Raw genomic sequence first — 16,580 nt, forward strand, 5'->3', positions numbered from 1 at the left:
TCTATCTATCTATCTATCTATCTATCTATCTATCTGTCACGAATTACTATTCTAGACGAGATAAAAAATTCTAACATAAAGAGTTCTATAGCACGCGTCAGATTAAATTAACAGTTAATTCAAACAATAATTTTGAACAAGAGCTACTATTTTTTTAACTTTTTAATGTTGACTACTGTGATACAATTATGGTATTATGTAGCAAGCAGTATGAGTTAATTGGCTACGATTGTACATATGTTTTTACTTAATTAGGCAACTTATTAATCTCTTAACGAGACTATCATTGATTCCTGAAATTTAATGGATTGGATTTTTGTGATAGAGTGTAATGAAGTAATATTTTCTGAAGTATTGTAGAAGTATAAAATTCTATAAATTCTATACTTCGTTATGATTATAGGATATCCTATTTGATACATATTTATTCTGTAATTTCATAGAAAACTTTTAGTTTTACATAATTTAATTAGTAGCATTGATTAAGAATAAAGTACGATACTAAGTCGATAACGTCGCATGTGACACGAAAATGATAAGAAGTTCAGATGATTCTAAAAACGTGGAACTAGAAAAAGCATTATGTGTTGCATGTCACGTCCAATTTGTACCTGATCTGTGATGGTACAAAGTTCCATAAGATATTATCAGAAATATAAGAATATTATACATATATGTAATGTATCATATACCACACATATGTACTGTGCGTTACTACAAAGATGACTAACGTAAGGAATACTAGGCCGATCGGTTATTTCGGATAGACTGAACGCAATTATGAAGGTAAGCACGCGTATTAGTCAAAAGTGTTAAATATTACAAACAGGACAGCACAACACGTGTGACGGTGAGCGATACAAAGCAGTACCTCTATGGTCTGTGCAGTCTCGCTAGTTAACTTTCCAGCAACGCACAGTACATAGGCCTGTCCTGCTCTATATGTACTGTACAATGTATATATCTACCTCGCCTGTGGTGATAGTGATAACCTATTTTGTACATATTTGTGATAAAATCATGACTTTAGTCTCGAGTTTCAAATTTTGATGGCTGATTTTGACATACATTTGTAGCAGCAGTTGACCGTTGATACTGTAATATACATATGTATATATAAATGAGTAGTAGCACACATTATTATCGAGATCACAGTTCATTCATTGTGATATGCAGTTATGTCTCGAGTAATACTTATTGCATCAAATAATCGTAAGTTTACTGGTAATGTTTGCTTGATATATAATACAATTTTACTATCTTATTTCTATTATCTTTAAAAATTTTGGATTTTGACAAATGACTGATAGATTACTCGCACAAATCTTCATTTTAACCGCAATTTATTGTAAATTATTATATATTATACATTATTTATTATATATTACGATATATAATAATTATTATATATTAATTTTAAATTTTTTATTGTGATTATAACATTTCTTATATCACTAACAGCATATTGTGAGTTTTAATTTATATTAAAAAATGAAGATAATAAACAAATATTCTTAATTAATGTCCGTTATCAAATAAATAAAACATTTTTACATTATTAGATATCGCAAAACATATAAAAACTTATTTTGTTTTGTAATTACGATTTATACATAGAAAATATACATATGCACATACATTACTTTTGTGATATACATATAGCTTTATATAGTTTTATTTTATACACCAATTACATATATCTCATATTTTAATATATGCATATAATATATTAATAATATACATAGAGACACAAGTGAAAACGTATTATGCTAGAGAATTACTGTGTTAGAGAAATCTCTTTAGACTTTCACTGTTAGGTTAGGTTTGATTGTTGATACTGTTGATTTGTACTAATCTATACAAGACTATACTTGTTAAATTACACGTAGCAAGGAAAGTAGTGCACAAGTGTCTTGCATTTTTATTGGTCTTTATAAATATTTAACATATACCTATATATAATAATAATAAAAAAAAATGTAAAATATAAAGGTGATTATCATTTGTGAACTTCCTATAATAAAATTAAGATATTATAAAATATTAAGATATTAATTGTAAAAAAATTGTACCAAATATTACTAATATCTTATTTTTATCATACTTCTTGATAGAACAGAGATTTCAATGGATGTTTCAAAGAGCTTATTCACAAGAAAAGTTTCGAAGAATTACAACTCACTATACTATTATACCCAGAGAATCAGATCCAAGATGGAAAGGTATAATTTATAAGTATGAAATTGAATATGAAAAAACAGTACTTTTTATTAATAATATACTATATATATATACAATAATATATTATTGCATGATAATTCAAGAATCAAATATCATTTGCAGGTGTAAATATGGAAAGATATGTAGATGAAACAGATATTTTAATTGTGGGAGGTGGACCAGCTGGATTATCTGCTGCAATTCAAGCACGTAAATTAGCAGGAAAGCATGGAAGAGAATTGAAAGTTACACTTGTTGAAAAGGCTTCTACTATTGGTGGCCATATTCTCAGTGGAGCTTGTATAGATCCAATAGCATTAAATGAATTATTTCCAAATTGGAAGGAATTAAGAGCACCTCTGAATACCCCTGTTACAGAAGATAAATTTGCATTTCTCACTGAGAAAGGCAGATTACCAATACCTATCTTAAAAGGAATGCCAATGTACAATCATGGAAACTACATTGTTAGGTAATAAACTATAATATGATAAAGTTAGTCATGTTAGTATCCTAAGCATTTTTCACCTAATTTTTTGTTTTAGATTAGGTCATGTTGTAGCCTGGCTTGGTGAGCAAGCCGAAGCTGCAGGTGTAGAATTATATCCTGGATATGCAGCTGCAGAAGTACTTTATCATGAAGATGGATCCGTTAAAGGAATAGCTACAAATGATGTTGGTATTAATAAAGATGGTTCACCAAAGGATATTTTTGAACGTGGAATGGAATTGCATGCAAAATGTACAATTTTTGCAGAGGGTTGTCATGGTCATCTTACAAAACAGATTTCAAAGAAATTAAATCTTAGGAAAGATTGTGAACCACAGACCTATGGTATAGGGTTAAAAGAAGTAATTATCGTTAAACATAAATTTTAATGCATTTTAATATAATTTCAAAACTATAAGATAGATATTAATGTTATTAGATTTGGGAAATTGATCCAAAAAAACATACGCCTGGCACTGTCGAACACACTGTTGGTTGGCCATTGAAAAAAGACACTTATGGTGGTTCGTTCTTATATCATCTTAATGAAGATACACCTTTGGTTACTATTGGTTTTGTTGTTGGTTTGGATTATTCTAATCCTTATTTACATCCATTTAAAGAATTTCAAAGATTTAAGCAACACCCAAGCATTAGACCAGTACTTGAAGGTGGGAAGAGGTAAGATACCGGTATGAATAAATTAATATTTATATTTATAGGAAGATTCATTCTAAATTTTACATTTTGTGTTAGAATTGCGTATGGTGCAAGAGCCTTAGTAGAAGGAGGTTTTCAATCTATTCCTAAACTTCAATTCCCTGGTGGTTGTCTTATTGGTTGCACAGCAGGATTTCTTAATGTACCTAAGATTAAAGGAACACATAATGCTATGAAGAGTGGAATGTTAGCAGCAGAAAGTGCAATTGAAGCTATAATTAATGCAGAAAATAATCCTTCGCCAACAAAAGGTTTAGAACCGAAATCTTATACTGATAAAATACAAAACAGTTGGATTTATAAAGAGCTGAAAGCTATAAGGAATATAAGACCCAGTTTTCATACTCGATTTGGTGTTTACGGGGGTCTGCTATATTCTGCATTTTCAATGTTAATTGGAGGAAGAGAGCCATGGACTTTGTCTCATGGAGGTAAAATAATTTATAATAAAATTAAATAAGAAGGTAGTAAATGTCGACAAAAGATAAAAATTATTATTAATGTTTTTTCTAGGTCCGGATTATAAAAGCTTGAAATCAGCATCGGAATGTACACCGATAGAATATCCACAGCCGGATAATGAAATATCTTTTGATTTACTATCGTCAGTGGCACTTACTGGTACAAATCATGAAGCCGATCAGCCACCACATCTTACTTTGCTTGATGATACTCTACCAGTAAAAAGAAATTTAACGACATTTGCCGGGCCAGAAGGTCGATTTTGTCCTGCTGGTAAGTACATATTTCTAAACGCATTTAATATCATTATTATATTATATATTTATTTTTTTAAATAATGAAATAGGTATTTCTATTGAGAATTATAGAGAATTCTTTAATACATTTTTTACTATAAGGAAATCATGCTTGATAAATTTTGTGATTATAAATTTATTAACTTATACTGACTATCGAATATTAAACTTTGATATATTGTAGATATTCTATTAGTGGAGGAAATCACTAATATCTTATTAGTAATAAATAGCTTATAAATTAAATATACGCAGTAGTATATAATATATTGTATAGTATACAATACAATCTATACAACAAATATTTGCAAAACAAAATATACGAAGAAAGATAATAAAAGTGCTTTAATTATTATTATTTATACGTTTTAGGTGTTTATGAATTTGTACCATTGGAATCTGGAGAAGGAGAGAGGTTGCAAATTAATGCTCAGAACTGCATTCACTGCAAAACCTGCGATATTAAGGACCCGAGTCAGAACATTAACTGGGTTGTACCAGAAGGTGGAGGTGGTCCAGCCTATAATGGAATGTAGAGAAATCGTATTTTTATATATAAATAATGATTTGTTAAAATACGTTGCGACATAACACAGACAGATAATATTTTTGTACATATATTTAAATGTGTTTATAACTTACCGTAAACATACAATAATGAAATAAAAGATTTACAAAAACCATTTTTTATTTGTTTATAACAGTAATGTAAAATTGCTTGTATATATGAAAAACAAAAAGGTACTAAATATATAGACAATTTGAAGATACAAGTTTTGTAAAGAAAAGAATAAGTAGTGTGCAGATTTGGAAAGTTGGCATTTGGGAGGGAACCTAGAAAATACACATGAAAGCCAAAAATCCAAAGCATTACTAACACACTTGGAAATCTTGGACTATAAACACACTTGGAAATCAGAAGTCCAAAATCTAATCCATGAAAGAGCATTTTAAAGTAAAAACTTGTAAATCTAATTTGAGCATAAAAATCTTAAATCTAACACATCAAAACCCACTTAGCAGTTGAAAATCCTCAACCTAACCAATGAAATCCCATTTGGGAGTCGAAAACTCCAAATCAAGTTCTCTCAGCTGCACTCAGAGGATAAAAGGGTGAAAAATCCAAACCTAATTGCTCCAAATAAGGAAACTCCAAAATATACTCTGAAAACGCACGTGGGAGCTTAAAGATACATATATAATAGACGTACGTGGGTATTACAAAATCCTAATGTAATCGTTACAGACGCATGGGTTATGTTTGTATTTTTTGGTTTGCAGAATCACTTTTTCATGTCATGTTCGAATTATTTCGTTACCAGATGAGAAAATTCTAATTTTCACCCATGTAAAGGCACGTGGGGTCTAAGGAATCTAAACGTAACAAAATTGCAGCATAAACGCAATTACTCCAGACATGTTTTGACGTGTTCGATATGAAATTTGAGCTCTTAGATGAACTATGGTGAGTTTGGTATGTATTGTTGGATATGTAGACACGACTAATACAACTGTAACCTCGCTAGAAGCTCATGAGCGCTGAGAGATTTCAACGTAACCTAATTGTAACCTAAACATAACTATTTCAGACGTGTTTTGACGAGTTTGGTGTCACGACAGGCACACTTCAAATCCGATGGACTGATGACGGAGATAAAGATGTGGTGGCACTCGGCGACAATGTATACCGCCGGTGTGCCTAATGAGCCATCAATATCCCAACGGTCTTTCCGTCGAATGTTCGAGAAGAAGGCGGTTTTGAACTGAGCCGGTCGTGAAGATTGGTTTATGATCGTTTTGTATATTTTTAATTTGTTTTCTGTTATTTTATATAGGTTGGGGTTGATATTCAAACTGATTCACACGGATTGATTATCACACCTTTTATTTCTGTTTCTTATACAAAACGTCTAATCACACAGGATGCGTCTAAGCAATTAATGCGTGGTCGACTCCTAAGACAAAGGAGCGTCGTTGGGAGTCGTACCAACTTAGCTTCTAGTAACTAGCGGTCATACCAACTTAACATTTCTTAACATTTTCTATGCTTAATCTGGATTTTCGACTTGTTAGCCAATGCATTTGTCTTCTTGTTGTCTGTATTTTGTCTATTACTGATTTAGTATGCCGTTTCCATGTGTATTTTAGAGCTATCGTGGGGAGACGCGGTCGCTAGAATACGCGTCAACGGGAGTCGTAAATTCCCGTTACGATTAGAATAATCGACACCACGAATAGTTCGATCCCCGTATTTCGGTTAGGATAATAGGGGTAGTTGTTGTGGTATAACACTGTGATTCACAGAGTTATAAAAAATATATATTTCCAAGACTTTATACAATCACACAAAGTAATAATGCCGTTGATTAAGATACAGATAACGAAGAGAAGGATTATTCTTAGAGGAGAGAGTGAGAGCTATAGGAGCTCTAGGCCCGTGAGAGCTATAGGAGAGCTGTCGGACTTCTGGATACTGTGAGAGCCATAGGAGACTCTAGGCCGTGTAGGCACTTTGAGAGTTGTAGGAAAACTCTGAAAGATGCAGGAACGGCGAGAGCTATACGGATTATAAGAACTCTAGGCACTGTGAGAGACGATCTAACTCTAAAGTTTATTCTGATGTCAGTACGGAGGAAAGCTTGGTATGGGTGTGCCCTTTGAACGAAGAACGCGGATTCGTTGCTTACATTTTTAGTTAGGAAAGTGAGGACAATAATCCGCGATGTCGATTGGTTAGGACCAATGTTAGGAAGGAAGAGAGGAGGAAGAAGCCTCCTACCAACTTGGGTCATAGGCGACATTGTTTATAGGGAAACTCAGATTTTTCGTTAGGCTACTACCCGCTTTTTCCGTAATTCTTAAGAGCACGTAATAAACCCAAGGACCTTTCTAAAAACCGGCCGAAAACACTTCTAGAATTAGAAAGTCTTTTCGGGCAACAGATTGACTTAAACTATGTGTGCGAACAATGCAGTTAGGATTTCAACTTTATGGTGGGTCCTTAGGTCTATGGAGGGTTCAAAGGACGGCACGTAGACCGTTGGCTGTTAAGCCGCGCGGGATGGCGTGCAGATGTGTTGCGCGGCAGAACACCATGTGAGTTGTGTATCTAAGTGGAGTCCTAGGTATTTGACTTTTTTTTTTTATTTATTAGAATATTTACAATCAATTCTCGTTGAGAATTTTCAGTAACTTAGTTTGGCGTGATACAATGACATGGATTATAATAGTTTTATATTGTTGGTTCTAGTAGAAACTAAGGATTTAATCTAGAGGGTATTTTCTTTTTAGTCTGCGGATCTGGTCCGTCGTGTCCAGTAGTTGGGTGACTAGTGGGTTGTGGTGGTTGTTGACTCTTGTGTTATATCTGCTTCTGAACTTGTGTATTTTATCTTTGACTGTAGGTATCTTGAGGTCACGGTGAATTGTTTCGTTGGTAACATACCAGGGTGCATTTAATAGGGATCTTAGCGTTTTCGATTGGAAGCGTTGGAGTATTTCAATGTTGGAATTACTTGCTGTTCCCCATAGTTGGATTCCGTAGGTCCAGACAGGTTTTATTACGGCCTTGTAGAGGGTTATTTTGTTCTGTATGTTTAGTTTGGAGCGTCGGCCCGTGAGCCAATAGAATTTTCTTAGTTTTTCCTTTAATTGCTTTGATTTTTCTGAGATATGTTTTTTCCAAGTTAGCCTCCTGTCCAGGGTCATGCTCAGGTATTTTACGGAGTCCTTGCTTGGGATTATTGTGTTGTTAATGGTGACCTGGGGGCAGGTTTGTTTTCGGAGCGTGAAGGTTACATGGGAGGATTTTTTTTCGTTTATTTTAAAGCCCCATTTTTGGAACCACTTTTCCATGGAGTCGAGACTTCGCTGGAGAGTGGATGAGGCAATTGCCGGGTCTGCGTGGGTAGCTAATAGTGCTGTGTCGTCGGCAAATGTTGCTATTGTTACCTCGTTTGTTATAGGTAAGTCGGCAGTGTAGATGGAGAATAGTAGGGATCCGAGGACACTACCTTGGGGTATGCCGGATTCTATTGGGAATGTTGCGGAAGAGGCGCCTAGGCATTTAACTATGAATTGTCTGTTGGTTAGGTAGGATTTTAAGATGGAGTAGTATGGATGGGGTAGGATCTTTTTGATCTTGTAGAGTAGCCCTTCATGCCATACTTTGTCGAATGCCTGTTGGATGTCTAGGAATACCGCTGAACAGTATTTTTTCTTTTCAAGGGTTTGGCTGATCATGTGGGTTATGCGGTGGATTTGCTCTACTGTTGAGTGTTGTTTTCGGAAGCCGAATTGGTGGTCTGGGAGTGTTTTCAATTCTTCTAGGAGTGGAAGGAGACGATTCGTGAGCATCCTCTCGAATAGTTTAGACAGGGTAGGTAAAAGACTAATTGGGCGATAGGAGGTGGTTTCATATATTGGTTTACCGGGTTTAGGGATGAGGGTGATTAGTGAGATTTTCCAAGCCTTGGGAAAGTGTTGAAGGCGGAGGATAGCGTTAAAGATTGATGCGATGAGTGCAATCCCTTTTATGGGAAGTTCCTTGATTGCTTTATTTCCTATTAGGTCGTGACCTGCTGCTTTCTTGGGGTTTAGGCGACTGATTGCTTCTATAATCTCTGCAGAAGTGAAGGGTTCAATAGGAGGGGACATTTGGAAGGGAGTGTGCAGGTATTCGGTGACGTCTGCAGCAGCTACGGAGGAATGGGGTTTGAATACTTCAGACAAGTGTTTGGCAAATAGGTTGGCTTTTTCTATAGGGCTACGCGCTCATCCGCCTTGCGGGCGGCGGATTGGAGGTATTATTTGCGGAGGGCGCGTGAGTTTCCTGGAGGCCTTCCATAGTGAGTAGTTGGAGTCGGCTGTGGGGGACAAGTTGGCGAGATATTTGTGAAAACAGTCATTATTGTAGTTTTTTATGGTTTTGGATAGTTTTCTAGTTGCGTTGTTTAATTTGCGTTTGTCCTCCGGTGTTCTATGGGTCTGCCATACTCTTCTTAGTCTACGTTTTTCTGCTATTTTTTTTAATATGTACTGGGGATATTCGTGTTTGCTGATGGACGTTTTTGCCGGTGTGGAGAAGCGGATAGCGTTTATTATGCTCGTGTTTAGGTATTCCGTGGCTGCTTCGATTTCTTCATTGGTTTTTAGTGAAGTTGAGGCTGAAGTTGTGTGTGTGAAGATTTCTCTAAAGAGCTGCCAGTTGGTGTGTTGGTTATGAATGGAGCCATTAGGTGTATTCTCGATGATAGTTGAACTGACTGTTACTATCACGGGGGAATGGTCAGAGGAGAGATTAGCCGAGGAATTGATTTGGACGTGTCTTGACGAGATATTTTTAGTTATGAGGAAATCAAGGAGATCGGATATTTTGTTTGTGTCGGTGGGCCAGTGTGTGGGTTCGTATGTGGTAAGGTAGTTGAGGTTGTTGGTTATTATGCTGTTGAGGAGGTTTTTGCCTTTTACTGTAACCAGTCTGCTGCCCCATTGGGTGTGTTTGGCGTTGTAGTCTCCTCCAGCTATGAATCTATTGCCCAGGGTGTTCAGGAATCTGTCAAAGTCTTCTTTGGCGATGGAGTGTCTGGGAGGGCAGTATACAGCTGAAGTGGTGATCGTACGATGACAGTCTTCTATTGCTACATTTGTTGCTTGGAGGTAGTCTTTCTGGAATGGTGGAAGTTCGTAGTGCTTGATGTTTGATTTGATTATGATTCCGGTGCCGCCGTGGGCCTTTCCGCTGGGGTGTTGGGTGTGGTAGAAGTTGTAGCCGTGTATTTTGAGGTAGTTTTTGTCGGTGAAGTGAGTTTCGGATATGAGCATCACATCGATTTGCTGTTGTTTTAAGAATAGTTCTAGTTCAAATTTGTGCTGAGCTAGACCGTTGGCGTTCCACAGAGCTATTCGCATTAGTTTTATTTTGCTTCTGTGCGTATGAATTTGTCCATGAAGAATGTGAGTAGTGACAGCAAGTTGTTAATTTGCTCAGTTTGCTTCTCGATAAGTTTTTCGAGTCTGGTGAAGTTGTCTGTGTTTTGTGGGGTGGGAATTCTATTTTCTGTGTGTACACTGTGTGTTTTCGAGTTGTTTACGTTTCCTTGCGTTGCCTGCGCATAGGATACTGTTGGTGAGGTGAGTTTTTGGGGTTTAGGTTCTTGTATGGTTATGTCCTTGGGTCTCAGTTTTGAATACTTTATATTATGTAGTGTTTTGTAGGCTGAGCATCCTTTGTAGTTCGCAGGATGCTCTCCTTGACAGTGGATACACTTGGCGGGGGTTTGCGGGGATTTAGTGCATTGGTCAGTGGAGTGATTACCTGCACATTTTACGCACCGGAAGTTATGATTGCAGTATTTCTGCGTGTGGCCGTACCTTTGGCACCTTTTGCATTGTATTATTTCTTTCTTTACTAGAGGTGGCTCGAACTTAACTATGGAGTTCATCAGCCGATTGATGTTGTAGATTTCTTTGTTGTTTGTTTTTTGTTTTAAGTCTATAAAAAATAAGGATAGTGGGTTTTTTGTGATTCTATGCCTAATGTTGCTGATGTTAGTTACTTCGTGGCCGTGATTTAACAGTTCGCACTTTAGTTCGTCTAGATCGACTGAGTGGTGGATGTTGCGTAGCACCACTCGAAATGGTCTTTCTTGTTTGAGTTGATATGTGTGGAATTTAGCGTTTAACGTTTTTAATAGCTTGGTTAACTTTCTATAGGCGTCTGGGTGGGTCGGCAGTATTTTCACGTGGTTGTTGTTAATCTTTAACTTGTAGTCCTCTTTGCTGATGTCTTTTTCGATAGTCTTTATCATTGACTGTATGTCGATTACGTCGTCAATGAATATCGGTGGGGGAGGGGGAATTCTTTGAGTATGGAGATTATTTACCTTTTCGGTTGTAATCATGGAGTCTTCCGTGGACTCCAGTATTGAGAATCTATTGAAGGTAGTCACCTGGCTGGCTGGTGGTTTAGTTTGACTCTTGTTTACATTTGTCTTGGTTGGTTCGAGCTTTCGTTTTTTCGTGTGATGGTCGTTTACCAGGATAGATGTGTTGCCCCCTTGCCACGGGGGAGGAAAAATGGCGGTGTTATAATTTAGCTCCGGAGAGCCTGTTGAGAATGATAGAGCCAGCATCGAGCTAGTTAATTCAGTGTGAAAGAACTAGTCGTGAGGCTGTTAACCCCTGGCTAGGTTAGTTGGATTCGCTTTCGACAGATGGGCGTCACATGGAGTTTTGTGAACTTCACAGGGCACTGGACACACGTCTGCACGTCTCGGCACTCAGCAGCAACTGGATGGTCACGTGCTGTTTTGTGGACTTTGCAGGGCACTGGACACACGTCTGCACGCCTCGGCACTCACCAGCGAACTGTGGGTATTTGACTTGTCTTGTTTGTATTATGTGCGTGCCGTTCAGTTGGATGTTTGGTGGTATCTGTTTTCGTTGTGTGAATGTAATATGGTTGTGTTGAGGTGGCCGTGAGTGAGTTATAGTTGTAGTAGTTGGGCCTGGTCCGCTGTAATTGTCACTGGGGGCTGTAGATGTCGCTGCCGGGGTTTTTTTTTTTTTTTTTATTTATTAGAATATTTACAATCAATTCTCGTTGAGAATTTTCAGTAACTTAATTTGGCGTGATACAATGACATGGATTATAATAGCTTTATATTGTTGATTCTAGTAGGACTAAGGATTTAATCTAGTGGGTATTTTCTTTTTAGTCTGCGGATCTGGTCCGTCGTATCCAGTAGTTGGGTGACTAGTGGGTTGTGGTGGTTGTTGACTCTTGTGTTATATCTGCTTCTGGACTTGTGTATTTCGTCTTTGACTGTAGGTATCTTGAGGTCTCGGTGTATTGTTTCGTTGGTAACATACCAGGGTGCATTTAATAGGGATCTTAGCGTTTTCGATTGGAAGCGTTGGAGTATTTCAATGTTGGAGTTACTTGCTGTTCCCCATAGTTGGATTCCGTAGGTCCAGACAGGTTTTATTACGGCCTTGTAGAGGGTTATTTTGTTCTGTATGTTTAGTTTGGAGCGTCGGCCCGTGAGCCAATAGAATTTTCTTAGTTTTTCCTTTAGTTGCTTTATTTTTTCCGAGATATGTTTTTTCCAGGTTAGCCTCCTGTCCAGGGTCATGCCCAGGTATCTTACGGAGTCCTTGCTTGGGATTATTGTGTTGTTAATGGTGACCTGGGGGCAGGTTTGTTTTCGGAGCGTGAAGGTTACATGGGAGGATTTTTTTTCGTTTATTTTAAAGCCCCATTTTTGGAACCACTTTTCCATGGAGTCGAGACTTCGCTGGAGAGTGGATGAGGCAATTGCCGGGTCTGCGTGGGTAGCTAATAGTGCTGTGTCGTCGGCAAATGTTGCTATTGTTACCTCGTTTGATATGGGTAAGTCGGCAGTGTAGATGGAGAATAGTAGGGGTCCGAGGACACTACCTTGCGGTATGCCGGATTCTATTGGGAATGTTGCGGAAGTGGCGCCTAGACATTTGACTATGAATTGTCTGTTGGTTAGGTAGGATTTTAAGATGGAGTAGTATGGGTGGGGTAGGATTTTTTTAAGCTTGTAGAGTAGCCCTTCATGCCATACTTTATCGAATGCCTGTTGGATGTCTAGGAATACGGCTGAGCAGTATTTTTCCTTTTCAAGGGTTTGGCTGATCATGTGGGTTATGCGGTGGATTTGCTCTACTGTTGAGTGTTGTTTTCGGAAGCCGAATTGGTGATCTGGGAGAGTTTTCAATTCTTCTAGGAGTGGAAGGAGACGGTTCGTGAGCATCCTCTCGAATAGTTTAGATAGGGTAGGTAAAAGACTGATTGGGCGATAGGAGCTGGCTTCATATATTGGTTTACCGGGTTTGGGGATGAGGGTGATTAGTGAGATTTTCCACGCCTTAGGAAAGTGTTCAAGGCGGAGGATGGCGTTAAAGATTGATGCGATGAGTGCAATCCCTTTTATGGGGAGTTCCTTGATTGCTTTATTTCCTATTAGGTCGTGACCTGCTGCTTTCTTGGGGTTTAGGCGACTGATTGCTTCTATGATCTCTGCAGAAGTGAAGGGTTGGATAGGAGGGGACATTTGGAAGGGAGTGTGCAGGTATTCGGTGACGTCCGCTGCGGCTATGGAGGAATGGGGTTGGAATACTTCAGTCAAGTGTTTGGCAAATAGGTTGGCTTTTTCTATAGGGCTACGCGCCCATCCACCCTGCGGGCGGTGGATTGGAGGTATTATTTGTGGGGGGCGCGTGAGTTTCCTGGAGGCTTTCCATAGTGAGTAGTTTGAGTCGGCTGTGGGGGACAGGCTGGCGAGATATTTGTGAAAACGGTCATTATTGTAGTTCTTTATGGTTTTGGATAGTTTTCTAGTTGCGTTGTTTAGTTTGCGTTTGTCCTCCGGTGTTCTATGGGTCTGCCATATCCTTCTTAGTCTACGTTTTTCTGCTATTTTTTTTAGTATGTACTGGGGGTATTCGTGATTGCTGATGGACGTTTTTGCCGGTGTGGAGACGCGGATAGCGTTTATTATGCTCTCATTTAGGTATTCCGTGGCTGCTTCGATTTCGTCATTGGTTTTTAGTGAGGTTGAGGCTGAAGTTGTGTGGGTAAAGACTTCTCTAAAGAGCTGCCAGTTGGTGTGTTGGTTATGAATGGAGCCATTAGGTGTATTCTTGATGATAGTTGAACTGACTGTTACTATCACGGGGGAATGATCAGAGGAGAGATCAGCCGAGGAATTGATTTGGACGTGTCTTGGCGAGATATTTTTAGTTATGAAGAAATCAAGGAGATCGGGTATTTTGTTTGTGTCGGTGGGCCAGTATGTGGGTTCGTATGTGGTAAGGTAGTTGAGGTTGTTGGATATTATGCTGTTGAGGAGGTTTTTGCCTCTTACTGTAACCAGTCTGCTACCCCATTGGGTGTGTTTAGCGTTGTAGTCTCCTCCAGCTATGCATCTGTTGCCCAGGGTGTCCAGGAAGTGGTCGAAGTCTTCTTTGGCGATGGAGTGTCTGGGAGGGCAGTATACAGCTGAGGTGGTGATTGTACCATGATAGTCTTCTATTGCTACGTTTGTTGCTTGGAGGTAGTCTTTCTGGAATGGTGGAAGTTCGTAGTGTTTGATATTTGCTTTGATTATGATTCCGGTGCCGCCGTGGGCCTTTCCGCTGGGGTGTTGGGTATGGTAGAACTTGTATCCGTTTATGTTCAGGTAGTTTTTGTCGGTGAAGTTGGTTTCAGATATGAGCATTATGTCGATTAGCTGGTGTTTTAGGAAGAGTTCTAGCTCAAGTTTGCGTTGCACTAGACCATTGGCATTCCAGAGAGCTATGCGTCTTGGTTTTATTTTGTGTCTGGGCGTATTAATTTGTCCATGATGAATGTTAATAGCGATAGCAAATTGTTTATTTGCTCTGATTGTTTCTCTATTAGCTTTTCTAGTCTAGAGACGTTGTCTGTGTTAGGTGAGGTGGGGGCACTATTTTGGGGAGGATCCCTGTGGCTATTTGGTGTATTTTGAGTGCCTTGTACCGCTTGGGCATAGGAGTTTGAGGGAGTGGTGAGTTTGATAGGGCTGGGTGTTTGATTGATTGGGGGGATTGGGATAACTGTGGATTTCGGCGAGCTGGGTGTTTGGTGATTTTCCTCTTTTGTTCTAAGTTTGGGGTATTTGCTTGAGTACAGACTTTTGTAGGCTGAGCAGCCTTTGTAGTTGGCAGGATGGTCACCTTGACAGTGGATGCACTTCGCTGGGGTTTCCGGTGATTTCCTGCACTGGTCGGTGGGGTGTGTACCTGCACATTTGACGCAGCGGAAGGTGTGGTTGCAGTATTTCTGCGTGTGCCCATATCTTTGGCACCTTTTGCATTGGACTATCTCCTTTTTGGTTTGCGGTGGTTCGAATTTAACGATGGCGTTCATTAGACGACTGATATTGTAGATTTCCTTGTTGTTTGGTTTCTGTTTTAAGTCGATGAAAAATAGGGATAGCGGGTCTTTTGTGACTCTATGCCTTATGTTGCTGACATTTGTGACTTCGTGGCCGAGTTTCGATAGTTCTATTTTTAGTTCGTCGATGTCTGCGGAGTGGTGGATGTTTCGTAGCACCACCCGAAAAGGTCTTTCTTCCTTGAGTTGGTAGGTGTGGAAGTTGGCGTTCAGGGCCCTGAGTGTCTTGGTGAGCTTCCTGTAAGCTTCTGGGTTCGTCGGCAGGATTTTTACTTGATTGTTGGTTATTTTCAGGTTATAGTCCTCCTTGGAGATATCTCTCTCTAAGGACTTGGTCATTGTCTGGATGTCTATGACATCATTAACAAATATTGGTGGTGGAGGGGGGCTTCTCTGTGCGTGATGGTTTGACGGCGGGTCTGCGATTTCCATGGCGTCGTTTGAGGATTCCAATACTGCAAACCTGTTGTGAGTGTTAATTTGTGTTGATGGCTGTTCGTTCGAGTTAGTGTTTGATGGTTCAATTTTGCGTTTTTTCGCCTTATTGGCGTCGTTGGCACGGGGGTATCTGCTGAGCTTCTGCCACGGGGGGAGTAGCGCGGGGTAGTGGTGGGTTTGCACAGGCGAGCCTGGTCGTGATTGTTGGGCCATCATCGAGCTAGCTATTTCAATATGAATAACTAGTCGTGAGGCTATGCGGCAGGGATCGGGTTGGAGTTAGTTGCGTAGGCTTTTCTTCTCTTTGGCGGATAGGAATCACTTGGGAAGATAGGAGCACGTTGTGTTCACTTTCGACGGTTGGGTAACACGTGTTGCTTTCGAACTTCACTGGGCACTAGAGACACGTCTGCACGCTTCGGCACTCGACAGCGAACTCATGCTGCCGGGGTACTGCTGATTTTTCTCCGTTTTTTGGTGCGTGGGAGTAAAATCGGTCTCCGGTCGCCGGGATTCGAACCCGGGTTCCGAACGTTCGCAACCTAAGACGTTTTTTTTTTTTTTTTTTTATCTTTGTTTATTAGTTCCAGGTTATTTACATATTTTTTTACATCATTTTTTTCCAGAATAAACGCTGAATTCTAATTGTAGGGTGGTACAGGCAAGAGTACCGATACGCGACGGTACGACGTAGCCATGCATTATTACATTCTTTTCTCTTTTTTTTTTTAAGATTATTATTGTTAATAAAATAAAATTAAGCCGCTGTTGCGCTGTGCTTATGTACGATATTTTAATTTATGTCCTGAAAGCCTGGACGCAAAAACAGGACAGTTCGCTAGCCTATTAGGGAGGGGCTGGGAGGGGATGGACTGGGAGGGGTGGGGAGGGGTGTTCTGTGGGATTAGTATAATATTTGTTTATCTATTTACATAATTACATATTTACACTTTGATTCGGTGAGCGTTGTCGTTCTGTGGCTCTTTATCTTGTTGTTTTTGTTGTG

The 16,580-nt window shown here is 39.1% G+C and overlaps 1 protein-coding gene across 3 annotated transcripts; it reads left to right on the plus strand.

Moving 5' to 3' along the window:
* The first annotated feature begins 574 nt into the window (after positions 1-574).
* Positions 575-4,871, plus strand: LOC100648613 (electron transfer flavoprotein-ubiquinone oxidoreductase, mitochondrial). 3 transcript variants are annotated; one of them, XM_012318388.3, is made up of 8 exons: positions 575-786; positions 2,115-2,222; positions 2,344-2,692; positions 2,766-3,072; positions 3,150-3,391; positions 3,467-3,861; positions 3,944-4,165; positions 4,561-4,871. In XM_012318388.3, exons 2-8 carry the CDS (start codon positions 2,132-2,134, stop codon positions 4,722-4,724), a joined length of 1,770 nt encoding a protein of 589 aa, XP_012173778.1. In that variant the 5' UTR covers positions 575-786; positions 2,115-2,131; the 3' UTR covers positions 4,725-4,871. The 3 variants fall into 3 exon arrangements, with proteins under 3 accessions (XP_012173778.1, XP_003402237.1, XP_012173776.1); XM_003402189.4 differs by lacking the exon at positions 575-786 and adding an exon at positions 834-1,212; XM_012318386.3 differs by lacking the exon at positions 575-786 and adding an exon at positions 964-1,224.
* The last annotated feature ends 11,709 nt before the right edge of the window (positions 4,872-16,580 follow it).

The sequence above is a fragment of the Bombus terrestris genome, chromosome 2 (assembly GCF_910591885.1).
Source record: "Bombus terrestris chromosome 2, iyBomTerr1.2, whole genome shotgun sequence".
In the NCBI taxonomy this organism is placed as follows: Eukaryota; Metazoa; Arthropoda; class Insecta; order Hymenoptera; family Apidae; genus Bombus; species Bombus terrestris.